Genomic DNA, 20,845 nt, shown 5'->3' on the forward strand with positions numbered 1-20,845 from the left:
TAATCGGGACGTAGTCGCTTTTGCTTTTTAACGAATACTCTGAGTTCCTTGATCTCGGTGCAGGCGGCGCGTTCGACCAGTAAATTCAACGTAATCGCTCTTCTGCGTTGCTTTCGGCGACGGAAACAGGTCTACGCACGTCTCTCCATCTCACTCTCCAATAATCGTTGCAAAGGCTCGCTATACCTTGAGGACCGATCCAAAGTCGCAGTGAGATTCCGGATCTCATCACGGCACAGGAATCGGATTCGCCGGGGTTGTGAATCCTATTCTTTTGACAGGATATCGCGGACCGTAACTCGCGGCACCCCAAATTTTGCGAGCTAAGGCGCGGTATAAACGCTAGCGAACCTTCACTGCTCTCTGAGGTTACGACTAACGGACCTATGACCTTACTTGCATCGTAATTACCGACGTCGTCGTAATTGCCGGCCCGCGCGTGCTATTCATTATCCGTCTCACCATATTACTTGGATTTCTCCGCGCGTTGCAGTGTTCGTCAATCCTTGGCAATAAAGCCACGGACGCGTTCTCGTCGCTTGAAACTCCAGATTATGGTAATGCCACTCGGCTCGCTACTTTTATCAACACGGCAGGTGGCGGTCGCGCTACTTTAAACTTAATTGACTGATTCTGCCAGTTCGTTCGAACTCCTCTAGTAACTTAACGCTTTAGTTTTCCGGTAAACTGCGCGGAATAGGGAGGGAGCATGTGAAAAGAAATATGTAATTTAAAATAATATTATCAGTGTTACGTTGTGAACATTAGTTGGAGAACTAACATAAAGGGCGTAATGATATTGTCTAGTGGATCGACTCTTTGTTTAAATAAAGCCGCGTCTTTATAAATAAAGAATAAGTAAGTAATTTTACTTACCTTGCGTTGATCTTGAGTAGCGTTGAAAATATCTTCGTTAGAAGGGAAAGTTCTCGACAATGAGGTTCCACACACAAATGTATTTGAAATGCTTAATAAAACTGATTTATTTACTTAAGTTTTACAGAAAAGAATACTTCATAATTTATCAACTAATAGAAATTTAGCAAGATATAATTCAGATATAATTATAATTATTCGCGCTAATTGTCGAACAACGATGTACGGAGCCCGCGACTGACTACGAACTGCTTGTATAGGTGGGTGTAGGCTTTTGAAAGATTTTGTTCATAACGTTTTTGTTTAAAATATTTATAAACTTGCTTATTGAGCATTTCGTGATTCGCTGAATCGGCACTTACATGCATTTGCCGTGTGTCGAAACTGTACAGCGTACGCAATGCATTTTTTTCCTTTGAGAACTTGAATTTAAATGTTTGTATTTTAAATATTGTCATATTTCCAGCTTTTAATAAATGCATGCAGTGAGACGTACGACGTAACACCAGTATACGTACTTTAAACTTGCCTATACTCTGCTTTTACTCTTTACACAACTATTCAATGTTTATTCTCCGCGACACACTTACATAAAACTCTTAGTCTTATAGACAACTCGATCTCGAAATTTCAAAACAAAGCAAAAATTATAAATTATATTAAGCACGAACACTTTTTCTCTGGCTCTCCGGTTCTCAGGTCATTCAGTGTCACACTATCTATATTTCTTAATTTGATTAGTATTAGAGTGACCTCTGTAATTCGCATCTCATTTGAACCTTTTTTACAGTGCGTTTACTTATATAATTATATTATATTATTATACATACATTATATTGAGCATGAACACTTTTTTCCGGTTCTCCGGGCCTTCAGGGTCACACTATCTATATTTCTTAATTTTATTACTATTAGAATGACCTCTTTGTAATTCGCAGCTCATTTGAACCTCTTCTGCAGTGCGTTTACTTATATAATTATATTATATTATTATACATACATTATATTGAGCATGAACACTTTTTTCCGGTTCTCCGGGCCTTCAGGGTCACACTATCTATATTTCTTAATTTTATTAGTATTAGAGTGAATTATTTGCAATTCGCATCTTATTTAAACCTCTTTTACAGTGCGTATATTTCTATAAATATATATTCAAATAACTTAAACAATGTAGATACACAAAGTTTATAACATCTTGAATAATTCAATTTTAAAAAACGCATTACTTTTTTTGTCTAATCAATCTGCCTGGTATTTAACACCATTAAAAATTTTCTTTTCTTAAAACATTAATTTTAAATTTACGCTAGTGTTTAATTAAATTAAAAATACAGATTAAAAAAATGTAATTAAATGATTCATTATACAATTGTTGAAATATATCTCTTCCCTTGCATAATCTTATGCCACAAAATTTACAATATTTTAAGAGTATCAACTTATATATATATATATATATATATATATATATATATATATATATATATATATATAATTTATTAATTTCAGCCTTTCGGACCAGAAATGGACTTGGTTTACATAAAACACTTAAATAAATTCTCCATACTTCATAACCCATTCTGTTTACATACTGTTTACATTTTTTTTCTTTTACACTCTACTTGGTTTATACAAAAATATATTAACTTTACAATTTACATTATCACATAATTTACGTTATCACATAGTTTGCATTGTTCATTTTTATTTATTCTATTTTTCCTACAAATTTTACATGTTCTTATGGTTTGTACATTATAGTTTTCTTTTCGCAGTCTTGCTCTTTGTTCTAATTACTTCTTTCCTATAAATACATATTTTTCTGCGCACGATTACCTAAATCTATCTTAACCCTTTCGTGCACATAAGCGTTACAGCTGTGGTGCGGGGAAACTGTTTATATTTCATAGGGTCCCGAGCCGCGCTGAATCCGAATCCGAGGTCAGATTTTGAACATTTAAGATGGCGGATCCAATATGGCGGACGGGAATGTCAAAAAATCGAGATTTTGAAAAACAAAAATTTTTTTCGTATTCTACGTAAAAACACAAATAGAAACTGTTCTTGGTGTTTTTTCGATATCTCTCTTAGTTCTTGAGTAAAAAATTCATAAACTTTGGTTTCCTACTCATGTGGCTGCAACGCTTATGTGTACGAACGGTAAATAAGTCTGCGTTATTTTCAAAGTTTATGAATTTTTTACTCAAGAACTAAGAGCGATATCGAAAAAACACCAAGAACAGTTTCTATTTGTGTTTTTACGTAGAATACGAAAAAATTTTTTGTTTTTCAAAATCTCGATTTTTTGATATTCCCGTCCGCCATATTGGATCCGCCATCTTGAATTTTCAAAATCTGACCTCGGATTCGGATTCAGCGCGGCTCAGGACCCTATGAAATATAAACAGTTTCCCCGCACCATAGCTGTAACTCTTATGTGCACGAAAGGGTTAACTTATCCTATAACTACAACCATCTTATCACACATTCCATTACAAACATACCATCTCTGCATAGCATCGGGAATCTATTTCGCATTACTAGTGTTACACATCCAATGGTGTCCCTGTCGTCCTTATTGATTTATACATTTTCTTTCTTCTTCTTTTATATATATCATCCTATCAATTTCCTTTACTACCCTTAACAATTTAAAATTATTTATCTCATTACTAAATTCTTTAATTATATCTACCCTATTTAAGATTAGATCGTTTGTACATATTTTTGTTTCATCGCATACATATAATAATTGTTCCCACGTACATAGTTTTTTATTATATAATATACACATTCTTTCATATTCTGATAGCCAATACTTATTTGTCCTTTCTACGTCACCGCACCTAATTCTCGCAATGTTTTTGATATCTACATTTGTTTTCCTACCCTTAAATACAATGGTGTTCCCTCTCCACATAGTTCTTTATATTTCCTATTATATTTTGCTTCCCTCATTTTACCCCTTCTAATTTGATTCTCTATATCAATAGCACGCTTTCTTATTTCTTTTACTACATTTTTTTTCAAACCTCTCATTATTTCCACCTCAATTTGACTAAGCCCTATGCTATTCAAAAAATTTTCTCTCTGGTTATAGCAGTATAAATTCCTACCTTCTGACCTTTTTTCTTCCCATCATTGTTTAGTTAGACGAATCATCATCCTGTTTGCGTACCCTTTCTTCATATTTAAAGGCCCTAATACCCCATTCAATTTTTAGTTTATGGTTCCCTGTTTCTTTATATACTATATATCTCGGTGTATAGAAATCTAGACCAAGCACCCACCTAAAATAATCACTTTTTATCTTTTCTAGCTCTTTGAATTCTTCGAAACCCCATATCTCTACCCCGTAATCCATTTCACTTCTTACCAGATATTCAAATAACATTTTCCTTCTTCTATAATCATTTCTACATTTTCTTTCCCCCAACCCCCATGTTTTTTTCGCTGCCAAAATCCCATTCTTCAGATTATTTATGTGATCCTTGTATTTTCCTTTGGAGTTGAAAGTGAAGCCTAGGTATTTAAAATTGTTCACTTCTTCTATATTTCTTCCTTCCCATATCCATTCTTCCTTTTTTTCTTTTTTTCCTTTATTAAATATCAAAATTTTTGTTTTTTCCACACTTAGTACTAGGCTCCTATCCTTCAGAAATTTCCTTAAAGTATCCATCATGTTTTTTATTGCTTCCCTATTGTTCCCTACCAATGCAATATCATCCGCGTATACCAACGACCATATCCTACTCTTTCCTATACTAATTCCTCCTACCTTTCTGTTTTGAAACTCTTTTTCCAGACCTGCAATATATAAACAAAACAGTATAGGACTGAGCACGCATCCTTGTCGAAGGCCCTTTGTAGTCCAAAATTCTTCTGTCATTCCTTTGCTTGTTCTTATTCTGCTTTTCGTCTCTTCATATATTCCTTTTAACTTTTCTATCAGATATTTACGTATTCCCATCTTCAACAAAATTTCCCATAATTTCTTTCTTCTTACAGTGTCAAATACTGCTTTTAGGTCTACAAAAAGTGCATAGATCTTTTTCTTCCTTATTTTTGCCATTTTCGCAATGTGGTCTAGAACATAAATATTATCAATCGTCGATCTATTTTTCCTAAAACCTGCTTGTTCTTCTGGGAGTAGATTCTTTTTTCCTACCTTTTCTTCTAAGCGGTTTCTTATCACTTCGGTGTATACATTGTAAGCTGTAGATAGTAACGATATTCCTCTATAATTCTTAGGGTCCTCTATATTTCCTTTCTTATACAGCGATACTATTACTCCAGTTTTCCATTCTTCCGGTATCTCTTCACCATCCCATATCTTTCCTATGATATCTACTAATTTACTTGTTAAACCTTCCCCACCGTGTATCCAAACTTCATTCGAGATGTCATCAAATCCTGCCGCCTTTTTCTTCTTCAACTTTTTCCATGCTGCAGCTATTTCTGTTGCACAAATCTTCTCCTCTTTTACTTTTACAGCTGGTGTTTCTCTTTTCTCCCCTTTTCTTCCCCTTCTCTCCCAACTTCCTTTCCTTTGAACCTTCCAACAGTGTCCTGAAGTACGCTTCCCATTCTACGTCCGTAATAGAGTTTTCTACCACTTCTCTTTTTTTCCTTCCCTTGTTAAGGTAATTCCACACTTGGTTTTCGTTTTTTATTGCTCTCAATTCTGCTTTTTCTTCTTCCATTTTAGCTGTTTTCTTGTTTTCACAGGTTTCTTTCCATTCTCTTCTTGCTATTGTGTATTCTTCTTTCTGTATTTTACCTTTTCTCCATAGACTCATTCTTGTTTTATCTTATCTCTTAGCCCTTGTTCATTCTCTGTCCCACCATTTTTTCATTCCGATTCTTCAAATTTTCTTTTTAATTTCTTTTCTTGGTATATACCTGTTTATTATTTCCTTGGTGTCCTCCCATCTTTTTTCTACAGTGTCTGCCTCGTTTTCTATACACTCCAATTCCTTCGTATTTTCTTTAAAGACAGCAATGTTTTCTTCGTTCCACATTTCTACTATTTTTTTATTGGATTTACTTCTATTTCTTCCTCAATCTTCTCCTCTCTTGGTTTCTCCTCTTGCAGTTCGACGCATATTGGTAAGTGATCAGATTCGACCCTTTCTTCCACTTTAAATAATCCTATCTTATTCCAGACTCTTTCATTTGTAATTGCATAATCAATTACAGAATTCCCTCTACTGCTTACAAACGTGAACTCACCTTCTTCGTCGCCTACAGTGGCTCCATTTAGGATTATCCAACCATTATTTTCTATTTTATCTATTAAATCATTTCCATCCTTTCCTATAATTTTATCTTTACTTTTCCTACACCTCAACTTCCCGATGTTATCGTAATCCATACATTTTCGCTCTTCCCCTATCCTTATATTAAAATCTCCCAATATAATTGTACCTTCTTTGTCGTAGTTTTCCTCTTCAATTCGTTGCCAAATTTTCTCTAAATTCCCTTTGTTATAAATCGACCATATGTTTAAATACAAATTTTCCTTTTCTACTATGATCTTTGATTTTACCAACCCTTCCGAGTATTCAGACCCTATCACACCTTCCTTATCATTACATCCTTTTTTCATACCTATTACAAAGCCACCCATCGCCCTACCTTTCTGATGTTCTCTTCTCGCCTCTATGATTCTCCATTCAAAAGACTTGGGCAGAAATTTATTTAACTGCTGTACATCCTTTCTTTCAATCCAAGTCTCTGCAAGGCTAACAAAATCTGCTTTATTTAGTCCCAAAATTCCTTGTCCGTATTCAAAATTCCCGCTACATTCCAAAAAATAAATTTTTTCCCCTGTCTGCTAAGTGCTTTTTCGACACAATTGTTTCCGCCCTTGGATTCTGTACACCATTCCTGGCTTACGTCAAAACCTCCTCTGTTCTCTTATCCTCCCTATCTGCCCTATTTTTACTTTCACTATGTTTCCTTTCTGCTTCTTTTCTCATTTCTTCAATTTTTTCCTTGTGCTCCCAGTTTACCCATGCGTTATTAATAAAGACTTTCCTAGAGCCAGTTTTTATGTTTAGTCCTTTCTCTCTTAGCTCTTTTACCCATTTATTAATTTCCTCCTGCATTTTCCTATCTTCAAAACTGAGGTCATATTCTATGAAAATTTTCGATCCTGCTCGTTTGCTCTTATTTTTCATTATCAACCTTTTTTCCTCATTCCTTTCTACTTTGGCTACAATCACTTTTCCATTGACCCACGTTTGAACTATATTTGCCTTTACCCCTAACCTCTCCACCACAAAATTTTGCGTCCATTCCTTTACATTTTCTCTATCTACCTCCGACCAGATCAAGCCTTTTATTACAAAATTTTCCTGTCTACTTTTCCTATCTTTTTCTTGTAAAATTCTTTTCATCCCTACCACTTCCTTATCTGATAAGCAAAGGCTGCTCGCGAAGCTATATACCGATTTCTTGCTCGCCACGCTTCTGCAAGTTCTACCGCTGCCTCCGCTTACCCCGCTTATCGCACTAGCCGCGTCTACTTCCAGACCTATGTCGCCCTCTCCTGGCCAGCTAGCGACTTTCTCTTCCAACGCATCTAACCTAGCCTCCCTGACTTTCTCTCTCTCTCGACCAATTCTTGGAATTGCGCATCGATGCTCTCTAGCTTTTCTATCAAATCTACCTCTCTAGCCTGCAAATCTACTTTCAACTTTTCTATTTCGACTCTTTCTTGTCTTACCTTTACTAACTCTTCCATTACCTTAGCTTTCAAATCGTTAAATCTTCCTTCGTCTTGAAACGCCACATTCCTAAAGACGTTGTCCAGGGTGCCCTGCTTCCCGTGTTTCACCGTGGATTTCCTTTCCTTGGGGGGCCTCACGTCCTGCAGGTTCGGGCTCTTATTGGTTGTCCCTGTCTTCGTCTCTTTCTCTCTAAAAGGCTGCCGTTCTTCTGCCGCCGCCGCCGTCGCTGCCGCTCGCCTCTTGCTCGTAGACATCTTCCCTAACCTAAAAGTCCTTGCTACACTTCAAATGCACTTTACAACGCAGTCCTACCTTTCCCTACAATAATTTATTACTCCGCACGTTCACAAACCTGTCGTCTATCTTACTATATACTCTAAATAATACAACTCAATATTTTTCCTTATAAAAATCCCGTTCTATGGAGAGACGCTCGCGCATACATGTGCTCACACTCACGCCATCTAACCAAGCCCAATATCAACTTTTATATAATTGCGAATTCAAATCCTAAGAAATTTATTTTCAATGCACTTATTTACAATGTACATGTTCAAATAAATTTCCATTGAAACACAACTGAGCGAGCGTTAGCGTGTGAGGTGATTATTGCTTGTTTTAATTACGATCTAACCGAGCCCCACGTTAGGCGCCATTTGTGACTTGGCAAAACCTGAGAGACAAATTAGCTCTATGACCGTCGTACCCTTAAATTCGCGTCACTATAATCTTATTTGTTTCCGATTTCTCCTTTAGAATCTCGCAGAAGGTTCTGTTGGATCTAAGATAATTCAGGGTAATTAGAAATAACAACTTGCTTAAGAAGTCGGACGCACCTTAAATAGTCAAAAAATGAAAAATTCAATTTTTTGTTTATATTTTTCCCAAATTGTTTAAAAAAATAATTAAACTATTAAATATATTCAGGTATAATGTCTGTTTATTGTCTGGATATTAATATAAAATTTGTTACTTTTGAAAATTGTTGAAACAATTTTTGTTGATTATTTTCAGAAAACTTTGTTAAATAATATTTTTTGCAAAACCCCACACTCATCTGGAAACTAAATGTGTTTGAAGCATGTCTATTAGTATAAAAGTGCCCTTGAAAGTCCAAATCTTAAGTGCGGTAGCTGAAAAATGGAAATTCTGAATTTTGGCCTTCGAAGAAATGTCATACCTGATAATATGGCACATATAAACATGGTTTTATGTTTCTTACATTATACTTGAATATATTTAAGAGTTTAATTAATTTTTTAAACAATTTGGGAAAAATATAAACAAAAAATTTAATTTTTCATTTTTTGACTATTTAAGGTGTATCCGTCCCGTTCTCGTAATATAAATCCCAGTATGCACTACCTGAGCCCATCATTATGTATTTTATTTTTAGAACAAGTTTTAGGTACTTTAATTACTTTGTTCAAGAAGATATGAAATCTCTAAAAAAAAACTTAACCAAAGTAAAAAGGTTAGGCACGTTTGATGTTTTTGCGTATCATCATGCATGTCAATAATTTTGTTTACAGTGAAATTACAGATTGAAAAACAACTGAGATCAATTTAAAAAGGTCAAGTTTACAATCATATTATTTTTTTTATAATACGAAAAACTGTACATAAACTTATAAAATTCTTATTTCAATAAAAGGAAATATTTTAAGTGTAAAAGTATGTATTATGAACAAAATGTAAGGAGCATGGCAAGTTACGTAGTAAATATCTTGAGATTTGTTTGTAATTGATCAATATATTACTTAAGTTTAAATTACCAATCATTCGACTCACCCCTTTAAACATAATGATTTTTTGTTTTCCGTATTATAAATAAAATAATATGATTGTAAACTTGAATTTTTTAAATTTATCTCAGTTGTTTTTCATCTGTAATTTCACTGTAAACAAAATTATTGACATGCATGATGATACGCAAAACATCAAACGCGCCTAACCTTTTACTTTGGTTAAGTTTTTTTTTAGAGATACGCAATTTTACGAAGCAATGGAAAATTTTTGTTTTTGTATTTTGCTTAAAATTTGGGAAATTTTTCTTTGATAACGGGTTTTTTGGAGCGCGTTTTACGGAAAATTTTCTGTCAAAATAAGCAATAAAAGAAAATCGATTTTTTCGATGTGAAGGTGTTGTGTCTTCTCAAAGTAGTTCACCGGAATGTTTATTTTCTTAGGATATCGCTCATACTTTGTTTACATATTCAATTAAGTGTCCTCTACAACGTGGTATTTTTTTTACGCCTTTGCTCGACTCAGGAGAGTTGCCACTTTAAACGTTAATACGCGTTCTCGCACGGCTGCAACGCACTACATTATAATTATCATGTGTAAAATTTGTACTAACGCTTTATTCAAAATTTTTATTTATTATCTCAAAAATGTCGTAACATCATAGGCCGTCAGCGTCGAACTGTTGTTAAATATTTGGCTAGACAAAATCTAGTAATAATAGGGCATGGAAATAGCGAAAGCAACATTATGCAGTTGCTCGATGTTTTAAAGACTCAAAATTTAAGTTTAAAGTAGTTCACCGGAATATTTATTTTCTTAGAATATCGCTCAAACTTTGTTTATATGTTCAATTAAGTGTCCTCTACAACGTGGTATTTTTTTACCCCCCAAGCGACATTATTTTTAGAGATATGGAACCTTGAAATGTTGTATTTTAACATGGGAAGCCTATACCGAGTCCGAATTTTGAGGACGTTTAGTTGAATTGTGAAGCGAGTTTTCTTAGAATATTTTTAAAAAACTAGCTTATGGTGTAAAATAGCAATACAAATCATGGAGAAAAAGTTGGTTAGGGCAAATTTTAAGGATACAACAATTCAAAATTTTCATCCCATGCTATCAGTATATCTATATAGGTGCGTAGTGTTTCTCCCTCTTACAAGTTTTGAGAGTATTTTATACTCTAAACAATTTATATCATTATTCTAATTTTTGATACTATGAATTATAAGGTTTTGACATTAGATAACACTGTTTAATATCTTAAAAAAGGAATTTTCTAATAAAAATCCTAATTGAGTACCACTGCAGCTGGTGAACTACCTTAACCCGAGCACAGACATGACTGGTTTTTAAGCTAGTGGATGAGATAGTTGGTTACTTTGTTTCAAAATTAAATCTAGATTTTAAAACAATTTTCTAGACAAGCTAGTTTCCAATACAATTTTCTCAACTGGCTGATTTTCCATACAATTTTATAAACGAGATGCTTTCCAAAGCCTCAGCTAGACTAGCTGCTTTTTTGCTCAACCGTCGATATGATCTCATTGTTATTCAGACATTTCTTTTTATTTTCGAATAATTTGTCCTGACTCGGTCATTTATTTGATATTTGGAAACTATTTTAAGTCTAGATTTATTATATCAATACGTTTTATAGTAAATTAAAGTAATATTATTTATTTGTGTAAAAAATTAATTATTTAGAAAAAGGAGAGCCTGCAATCGAACTGCCAGCACACTTTTTAAGTATGTGCAAAAAAGTTATTGTCTGGGTGGTTGTTATGAAGTTGCTACGGTAATGCTGGCTGTTCCGCTCATGCTTTCTTTTCTCCATAATTGCAACGCTGCTGCTTCGGCGATCTGCCTTTTCGCTTAGCATAAAGGCTTGAAACGCAAAGCTGATCACAACAGCTTTCGTAACGATCGGTTGTAGAATTATTTTTCTGTATCTCGCATCAGATTCTGATGCCTCATCGTACTTTCATTTTAATAATTTGTCTGTGAAATCAACTTTAGCATTCAACCATTTCACTAAATATTTATTTTATACAATGACTAGGCTAGCACATAAATTTTGTATGATGACTGTTTCTTTAATAATGAAGGTATGTTATATTATAATTTCAGATTGTGCGATGAACAGCTATCAAATCAATCTCATTATGATTTCGGTTTACGAGCGTTGAAATCAGTTCTTATTTCAGCAGGAAATGTTAAACGCGATCGTATTCAAAAAATTAAGGAAGGTATGGAAACTCGTGGAGAAAGACAAATAGATGAAGCTTCAATAGCTGAAAATTTGCCTGAACAAGAAATTCTAATACAATCCGTTTGCGAAACTATGGTACCTAAGTTAGTAGCAGAAGATATACCATTACTCTTTAGTTTATTGAGCGATGTTTTCCCTAACGTTGATTATACGCGAGCTGAAATGAAAGGTAAGAATTTATAACACGATGTTTCTTGAAAAAACTAAACACCATCTTAATTATTATAAGAATCAATTTTTCATAGAACATGCTCATCATATCTGTTAAGGACGGTCGGAGGTCCGTCTATCCAAAAATAATTTAACAAACTTAACACTAGGCCAGTACAAATTTTTGGAGTTTGTGTAGAAACATGTTGGCAGTGTGTTCTGATGCATTTTAAGTCGAAAAATAGTGTTTTTCGAAAATATTCGTACATATGGATGTGTGTGTGTGCGCGCGCGCGCGCGCACGTGTGTTCATTTGTATACATCTGTATCTTCCCCTCTACTCAGAGTATTTTAATCCACCGTCTCATTTTTTTTTTTTTTTTGTTTTCACTATAACATGATGAGAAAACAGTCAGATTCTAGATTTTTTAGACGCGTTGTTTTTAGTAAATTTTTAGTTTTTAAATTTTAGTTTTTTCTGAGAAAGTTATGGCAAAGGTTAATAAAAGTTAATATTTATCTAAAAGAAAATGTCGAACTCTTTTAAAAAAACATAATTATTGAAAGTTATAAGAACTATACACCACTTTGATTTCAAGTCATTTCATGAAGCAGATCTGGAAAAAAACTGCAAAACTTAAAAAACAAAACTCGTTTTCCTATGGCGTACAATAACTTGAGTAAAAAGGCAATAATTAAGTTCAAGTTTTTGATTAAGTTAGCATTATATAGCATCTTGATCCTTTTCTTTGTTGTAGTTAAAAAAAATCCTTTTTCCTATTGTCATCAAATCATGATAATGATTTTGTTCGCTTCAATAATTTAAAATCTTTTCCATGATACGTGCACGAAAAAGGCCACTATTCATGCATGTAAAATGAATGGAAAATCGAGTTTTTCTTAGCAGCGGGAAAAAACTACTCTCTTGGGAGGAAAAAATTGTTTCTAAGTAAATTTTGATGGAAAAAATTACTCTCTTGGGAGGAAAAGACTTTAGTAGTTTTTTCCACATTTTCAAAATTTTCAAAATTTTCAAAATTTTTAAAATTTTCAAAAGGCAAACCTCCAACTCGTGTAGAATCAACTTCTGTAATTATACCGTTTTAACAATCCTTATTGTAAAATCTTAAGTGAGATTTTCGGTTAAACTTTTGTGTGATTTCTGTGATTTTGCGTACGGATTTTTAAAATTTTATGAATAGATAAAATTCAGTTGGCAATAATCAAAAGATACTTTATTGATTGTAAAATCACTATGATTTTCACACCTGAATTTTTCATATCTAATATTTTTAAATCAAAATATTGATCATAATGCTTCAATGCATGTATGTTTGAATACAATTTTACTATCTAAAAAATGATTTTGAATTATAACAAACTTTATAAGAGAATTTTAGAAGTAAACCTAATAGAGGAATATACCTTATGGTATAGATCTCATTTGAGATATTTTATAAAGTAAAAATTTAAAAAATTCCTTAAATAATATTTTTTATATATTTTGTCACAGTAATTATATATATATATATATATATATATATATATATATATATATATATATATATATATATATACGCGTGTGTGTGTGTTTGTGTGTGTGCGCGTGCGCGCGTGTGTGTGTGTATACACATGGATAAATGAAGATAATTTTAAGATTGGTCAAGATGAAAGGGATGCTGCGAATAATTATTTGTGTAGATATGCCGTTTTTTTTTTTGAGCCATCCACTTGAGAATATGAAATAACGAATGCCTTATGTATTCATGCATATCATAAGATGTAATCAGTAGATTGGTCCAAATAAAAGAAATGCTGCATTGTGGGTTGCTTCTGCCTACCGAACAGTATCAGAAGATGCAGTGTGCGTTATCTCAAGTATGCCGCCTATTGACCTTCTAGCAACGTAAAAGCGTATGTTACGTAGCTCTAAGTGCTCTTCAAATAAAACGTAGGTGTCGGGGTTGAGTCTGTCCAGAAGATGATCGGTCGATGCTGCACAAAGTAGACGATCCCGTTAAATTTCAAGTGATTTGGCCACTTATTTTTTCAATAATAAATCGATGATCAAATCGAAAACTGGAAAATGAGGTTTTTTGTGCCTCGATTACGGACGTAAAAAGGCCTTATTGCACTTGAGATTTTGGGAAAAAGTAGATATTTTACGTATTTTTGGCTACGTTTATTGCGCAGCTTTCAAACCCTTATGGTTCTCAAGATATCAAGGTTTCAATTTTTTTTTGAAAATTTTTTGATTTCTTATATCTTTAAAACAATGAAGTCAAATGCTTCAAAATTTTATTTGGTGATTAACCTTAAAAAAAGCTATCTGCTCCTAAAATTTTAAACGATTTCGTCAAGGGTTCTCAAGTAAAGAGCTAAAATGTAAAAATCGATTTTTCTCAAAACTTTGGCTTCCTCTTATAGGGGTATCGTTACACGTCGTTAAGGTCCCTCTCTATGGATTCATGTCATACTGATATATATATATATATATATATATATATATATATATATATATATACTCGTTGCCTGGCTTTGCTTAAATTCCATGAAACTCATGCCTTGCGTACGATGTTCGTGTGTGTGTATATATATATATATATATATATATATATATATATATATATACCACACGACCTTTTTCAGCTTGAATAAGATGTCAGGGCCTGCAGAAAAAGAGGTTTATGCGATTTCCAAATCAAGAAGTAAGTCACGAGTTCCTCGGCGTGGTAGTGAAAAGTGTGAAAGTGATGTTTTTCGCTGAAAAGTATTGAATTCACACAACACACTTATGCGAACATCGTACGCAAGGCATGAATTTCATGGAATTTAAGCGAAGCCAGGCAACGTGTTAGAGCAGGCACGTGCGCGCGTCGAGCTCTCGTAACAGATAAACAATGCGCGATTGAGCGCCATCTTACTCGCAGCGCACATGAGAGCGACGAAATAATTTAGCTACTCGTGCGCGCCAACCATGGTGCTAACTTCGCGAATCACAGCTTGACTGCGCATGTACACGCAAATAAATATGTTTTGATTTGTTCGATTTTTCTAATTCAAATTATGTGTGCATGGAATCTCGAGCTATGTTGCGCGCTAATTGAAACGGGAAACAGAAATGCATTTTGAAAATTAAACTAATGTTTTGACTAAAATTAAATTAAAATTGTAATTTAAAGTTTGATTGAAATATTTTAAAGCAGTTAACTAATATGCTTGAATCAAAACAGACAAGAAAAACGTGCAGCTGTTCCTACTGCTACGTGACCAGAAACTAGGGATATCCGAATTACATCCAGATGATTTTTTTACTTGGAAGTGGATGACAATGAGAACGTCTATGTTATGACATCAAGTGGCATAAAATGAGATATAAGTAAAATCTTGAATTTTTTAATAAGGCTTGAAAATAAATTTATTTTGAATTGAAACAAAATCCATTAGGAAAAGGAGACATCTAAGTTTGGAGGTTTTTCTTTGATTAACACTGATAAGACTTGAATTTCCAGATATAATGGTGAAATTGGATAAGCTCGAAAAAAAGAATGAGAATCTCAGATATCAGATCGAATAGAGATGCAATGAGGTACAAGACTATGTAGTCAAGGAACTGATCCAGCATAAATATTCGATTAGAGAAAATTATAGCTGGATTGGAGATATGGTACGGTTCTGGATTCTAGATGCGGACGTAACAGGATCGTTTGTACGAAGACAAATCAGCTAGCTTTCGGTAGTCGAAGAAGGTGATAAAAAGGATAACCGACCATTTGATCAAAATACCACGGATAAACTAAATACGATGTGAGTAAAGACTATATAACAAAATCATAAGGGGTGAATGGGAAATTAATCAATAGTAAACCGAAAGCCGGCAGGAAGTGAAAAAAATGTATGTATTGTTAGTATATTGTATTATATTATTGTATTCTGCATTATTATTATATCGTTATAATTTTGTTTTTAAATTATAACGACAAAAAATTCAGGATTAGCTTCCATTTTCAGTGCTACCATTCAAACAATAGCATAAAACAAAAACAATAATAAAATAATACAGCATTATTAAAATATAATTTTATTTTAATATTAGGAGTTATTATATCATAACATTAAAACATAATTCTTATTATTTAAATTTGAATTAGATTCGAAGAATGTATTAATATTAAGTAATATAATGTAGTTATTGAAAAAATATATTTATTTTAATGTGATGTGATATATTAAACATAATACCGAAAGGATTAGATTTTATTTACGACAAAACATCAGAGAAAAAGGACTAAATTTGACGTCAAGACACAACTACATCACTATAGACGATAAATGGGAAATTGCGAAATATTCGTCATGGTGACGGTCATAGTTTTTTAGATGTTCTTTACATCGAGATCTAACGATGAGACGAATTAACTTAAAAAAGGCGGGATAAAAAAAAGTTCACTTCCAGTAGACAATGTCCAGGTATCAAAATCACCTCCTGGATAGCGAGACATGGTCTATAATACAACGTACTAAGTATACAACAAATTTACAAAACAAAAATGTTCACTTCCTGTAAATGATGTTCAGATGTCAGGAAGATCCTGAGGTTGACCCATTATAGTTATGGTAAATGATATATGGTGCTACCATTAAATTACACCAAGTTTAACCACCAAGAAACCTCGTTTAAAATCATAAGTATATATAAATATCGTTTAAATTCCAGGAAGACCGAAATTCCAAGAAGTCCTGAAAAAGTGATTTATTTCATCTTTACATTAAAATATTGCAATATTGGTCCACTGAAGAGAAAAAGTAAAACAATATATATATATATATATATATATATATATATATATATATATATATCAGTATGACATGAATCCATAGAGAGGGACTTTAACGACGTGTAACGATACCCCTATAAGAGGAAGCCAAAGTTTTGAGAAAAATCGATTTTTACATTTTAGCTCTTTACTTGAGAACCCTTGACGAAATCGTTTAAAATTTTAGGAGCAGATAGCTTTTTTTAAGGTTAATCACCAAATAAAATTTTGAAGCATTTGACTTCATTGTTTTAAAGATATAAGAAATCAAAAAATTTTCAAAAAAAAATTGAAACCTTGATATCTTGAGAACCATAAGGGTTTGAAAGCTGCGCAATAAACGTAGCCAAAAATACGTAAAATATCTACTTTTTCCCAAAATCTCAAGTGCAATAAGGCCTTTTTACGTCCGTAATCGAGGCACAAAAAAAACCTCATTTTCCAGTTTTCGATTTGATCATATCGATTTATTATTGAAAAAATAAGTGGCCAAATCACTTGAAATTTAATGGGATATAGTTTGACACGTTACCCATCGAGATGATTATTTTTGTGAGGTTATGATGTTTAGTTTTAGAGATATGAATTTAAAAAAAAAAATACCTTTTTCATTTTATCTGATGAACAAAGCGGCCGATCCCGAGGACCAAACGTGAAAAAGTAGGTAATTTTATTCTCTTTCAAATGCATTTTAGCTGAATTGTTTGTCACAATGGGATGATCGGAAAAAACGCAAAATAGTGTTTTTCAAAAATCAAAAAATGGCCATAAAAAATAGATAAGAAAATAAAAAATAACTGTTTTTCCCAAATTCAGAATCCAAAAATAGATACGCATGTTAAATTTTATTGATATTGACAAAGTAGTTCCAGAATTATTACGGTACACACACACACACATCCATACAGACATTTTCTAAAAACACTTGATTTAAACTTCTAACACACCAAGAAGTATTTTATAGAAGTTTTGACAAAACTCAAAATTTCATTATTAGAAGCTTTTTCTAGGAGGAACCAAAATTTCAATGAGAATTGGAGGAATTTTATTAAATTGAACTTGAAATGACATTTTGGATAGAAATTTAATCAAATTAATATTATGTAGATATTTATACGTATATATTAAATTGTTAAATATATAACACATAAATATGATGTGTGTGTGTGTGTTTTTTATGTGGCGTATGTAGAGCAAGCTCTGCATAAGTGGCCCTCTGACACCGAATCCCTACACAGGTACTATTGTTAAACAATTCTTCCGTGGGGCCCGTTTACTAGCCTAGTTGGCTTCTCCTTTGATGTTTGACATTTTCATACATCCTCCATCCACCAAGGTGATTAGGGGTTCAGGATCAAACTCGTCTTCTTCATTCTGCATCGTCTGAGGGAGTCTGGGCTTAACTCAGTTACTTACGTTTCTCAGCATCGATCTGAGTAGCACTTAGAGGTACTTAACCCTAGCTTCTAAGGATCTCTGCATCGAGCAGTGGCGTAAGAGCTCAACTCTGTGATCTACGTTCCTCTGCATCGGTCTGAGGAGCGTTTTATATCTACTACTTATTGGCATTCGTCTAGCAACAGTTTTACTAGGCTGTTTCTCTTTGACCTTTCCTTTTATTCTCTTTGCTATTTCTAACTTTCTTTTTTAAAGTACTTTTTTATTCCTTATACATTTTGTGTCTTGCATTTGCGGAAATAAAGCAATTTATTCCCACAAATAAAGGAATAGAGTTACCTTATTCCTGCAAATAAGGGAATGAAGTTACTTTATTTGCGAAAATGAGGAAATAAAGGTTCTTTATTCTTGCAAATATGGGATATAAATTTTTGATTTTCAAAAAAAAATTTTTTTTTAATTAATAAATTGTTTAGAAAATTTAAAAACTGCGAAACTTTGCGAAGAATAAAATGTGAAGTTATGGAACTTTTGAAAATTTTGAAAATTTCATTTGCATTGACTTAAGTCCCACTTTTTAAGTGAATAAAGCAGCTACACGGTTAAGTCGTGAATAAAGTTTTATATGCAACACGGGACTTAAGTCGATTATTCCCTCGGGTGATCACTGCCCTCGCTTCGCTTGGGCAGTTAACTCACCTACGGAATTAATCAACGACTTCAGTCCCTTGTTGCATAATGTATTTGTTTTTTTTTTTCATGTTTTGCCGAAAAAACAGACCCTACCTTAGACGTTATAAAAATATACAGCGCATTTCTCTTGCAGTCGCTTATGTTCACAATCATCACAAAATTATAATTCAATTATATTATCTTTTATAATATTTCATTGAATATGATGTTTTTAGTCTAATTTTTGTATCTTATCTTTTTCGTTTGTTACTGGTGAATATTGTGATGGTAAAATTTTCAAATTTGCTTTTGATCTTACCCTTGATAGGGCTACATAAAATTTACCGTGACTAAATACAATAGTGGAAGATATACTTCAACATTTTCGAATGTTTGACCTTCAGATTTATTTATCGTCATTGCAAATTCTAATCTCACTGGAAATGGACGTCTTGACATATTAAAAGGAATATCTTCTTCAGACGGGGATAATTCGATGCGTGGTCCCTGGTAGAAAATAACCCAACCAAAATGGCTTGCTCACTAATTATTGGGCAACCCAGTATGCCAACGATTTGCATTGATACAAGCCAACCCTTAGCCAACGCTTAAGAAAATTAAAATTATAGTATTTTGAGATTATACAATCTTGATGCTATCATGTACACTTATTATTTAGATTAGTATTATAACTATCCTAATTAGTCTTACGAATGTCAAGCTCTCGATGTTTACGTCGATTATGACTCTTAGTATACGTTCCGGTCACCCGGAACTAAGAAAATTTTGTCTTATAAGTTCTACTTGAGGATAATGAACATGTTATCTAGGCTCTCGTAGGCGATGTCTAGGTGTCTAGCGGAAATAAAAATTAAGTCTAGGTAGTGCGCTCCATGACTTTCGGTACGTGCATATGTTCTGCTCGAAGATGATGAACTCGTCACCCGGGACTCTCGTAGATGATGTCCAGGTGTCCAAGGAACTTCATATAATTAGGATATAGGCATAAACTACAAAAGTCTTGTAATGACTTTTCTTATATAAATTATTTTTTCCTTAGCTGAATACCTGGACGTCGTCTACGAGAGACCGAGATAACGTTCTCATCATCTTTGAGCTGAAGTCCGAACCTATGTGTACACATCGAAAGCCACGGTGCGCACTACCTAGACTTGATTTTGTCCTCCGTCGAACGCCTAGACATCATCTACAAGTCCTGGAGCACGTGCCTCATTATCTTCAAGCATTGTTTGCATCCATACATCGAAAACCACTGAGCGCATTACCTAGATTTTGTTTTTACCTCCCCCAGATACCTGGACATCGTCTACGAGAGTCTCAGGAGAGAGAGAGAGAGAGAGAGAGAGAGAGAGAGAGAGAGAGATTTGTCAGCACAGAGTGTCTGGTATCGAATGCATGTGTGTGTGCGCATATGCGAGGGTGATATTGCGCGTGCGACCTTCTCGCGATAGACGCGTATACGAATACGAATATGTCGGCATCGCGGCGATTCGCAAAGTTGTTCATTTCGCGCTTCTTGAATATAAGAGAGACTATTACTTTACGTCAGACTTATTATTTTTAAAAATGAGTAACATTGTATCTTCTAGTTCTTATAACAACTGTGAAAACAACAAAGAATATTATAATTATGAAGAAATTAAGCAATATATTATGCACGCGCGCTTCAGCGGAAGGAGGAGAAATTGTTTTGGTTGAGGGTTACCCTTGAAATTTGTATAAAATTTGAAGTATATTAATCCAGAAACTTCGTCACTTAACATCATCAATAAAACAAGAGAAAAAAATTAAAATCAAAAATAAAAAATTTCATGTCAATAATTTTTTAAATAAAACAAGTTTTCATGCCCTGAATTCATGATTATATAAAACCTGCATAGCACTGCGTCTGAAAAACATTAATTATATTAATCACATGAAATTATATAAATTATCTAGAACATATTATTGTACCTGAAAGCAATACAGCAACCAAGATCCAGTGTTATCGATGCTCAAACCTATGACGGTGTCATTGATCTCACCTGATAAAAATACTGATTCATTAATGAAGTAGTACTGCCGGAGTCTTGATGGGGCTTCCTTGTAAGTCCAAGATTGTGATAGGATACCAACGACACCAATATCTTCAGTTATACTCTGGTGCATGCATTAGA

At 33.5% G+C, this 20,845-nt stretch overlaps 1 protein-coding gene across 8 annotated transcripts in view; it reads left to right on the forward strand.

Annotated features, from left to right (window-relative positions):
- Window positions 1-20,845, forward strand: part of LOC100116365 (dynein heavy chain, cytoplasmic) — a 631,875-nt gene that overhangs the window by 211,799 nt on the left and 399,231 nt on the right. For all 8 annotated transcript variants that reach the window (XR_004228365.2, XR_004228366.2, XM_031933441.2 and 5 more), the window contains one exon: window positions 11,490-11,800. Coding sequence is in view for 6 of the 8 variants with exons in the window: in XM_031933441.2 (XP_031789301.2) it covers window positions 11,490-11,800 (311 nt within the window). In the remaining 2 variants the exon portion in view is untranslated. The remainder of the gene's footprint in view (window positions 1-11,489; window positions 11,801-20,845) is intronic.

The sequence above is a fragment of the Nasonia vitripennis genome, unplaced genomic scaffold (assembly GCF_009193385.2).
Source record: "Nasonia vitripennis strain AsymCx unplaced genomic scaffold, Nvit_psr_1.1 unplaced0251, whole genome shotgun sequence".
In the NCBI taxonomy this organism is placed as follows: Eukaryota; Metazoa; Arthropoda; class Insecta; order Hymenoptera; family Pteromalidae; genus Nasonia; species Nasonia vitripennis.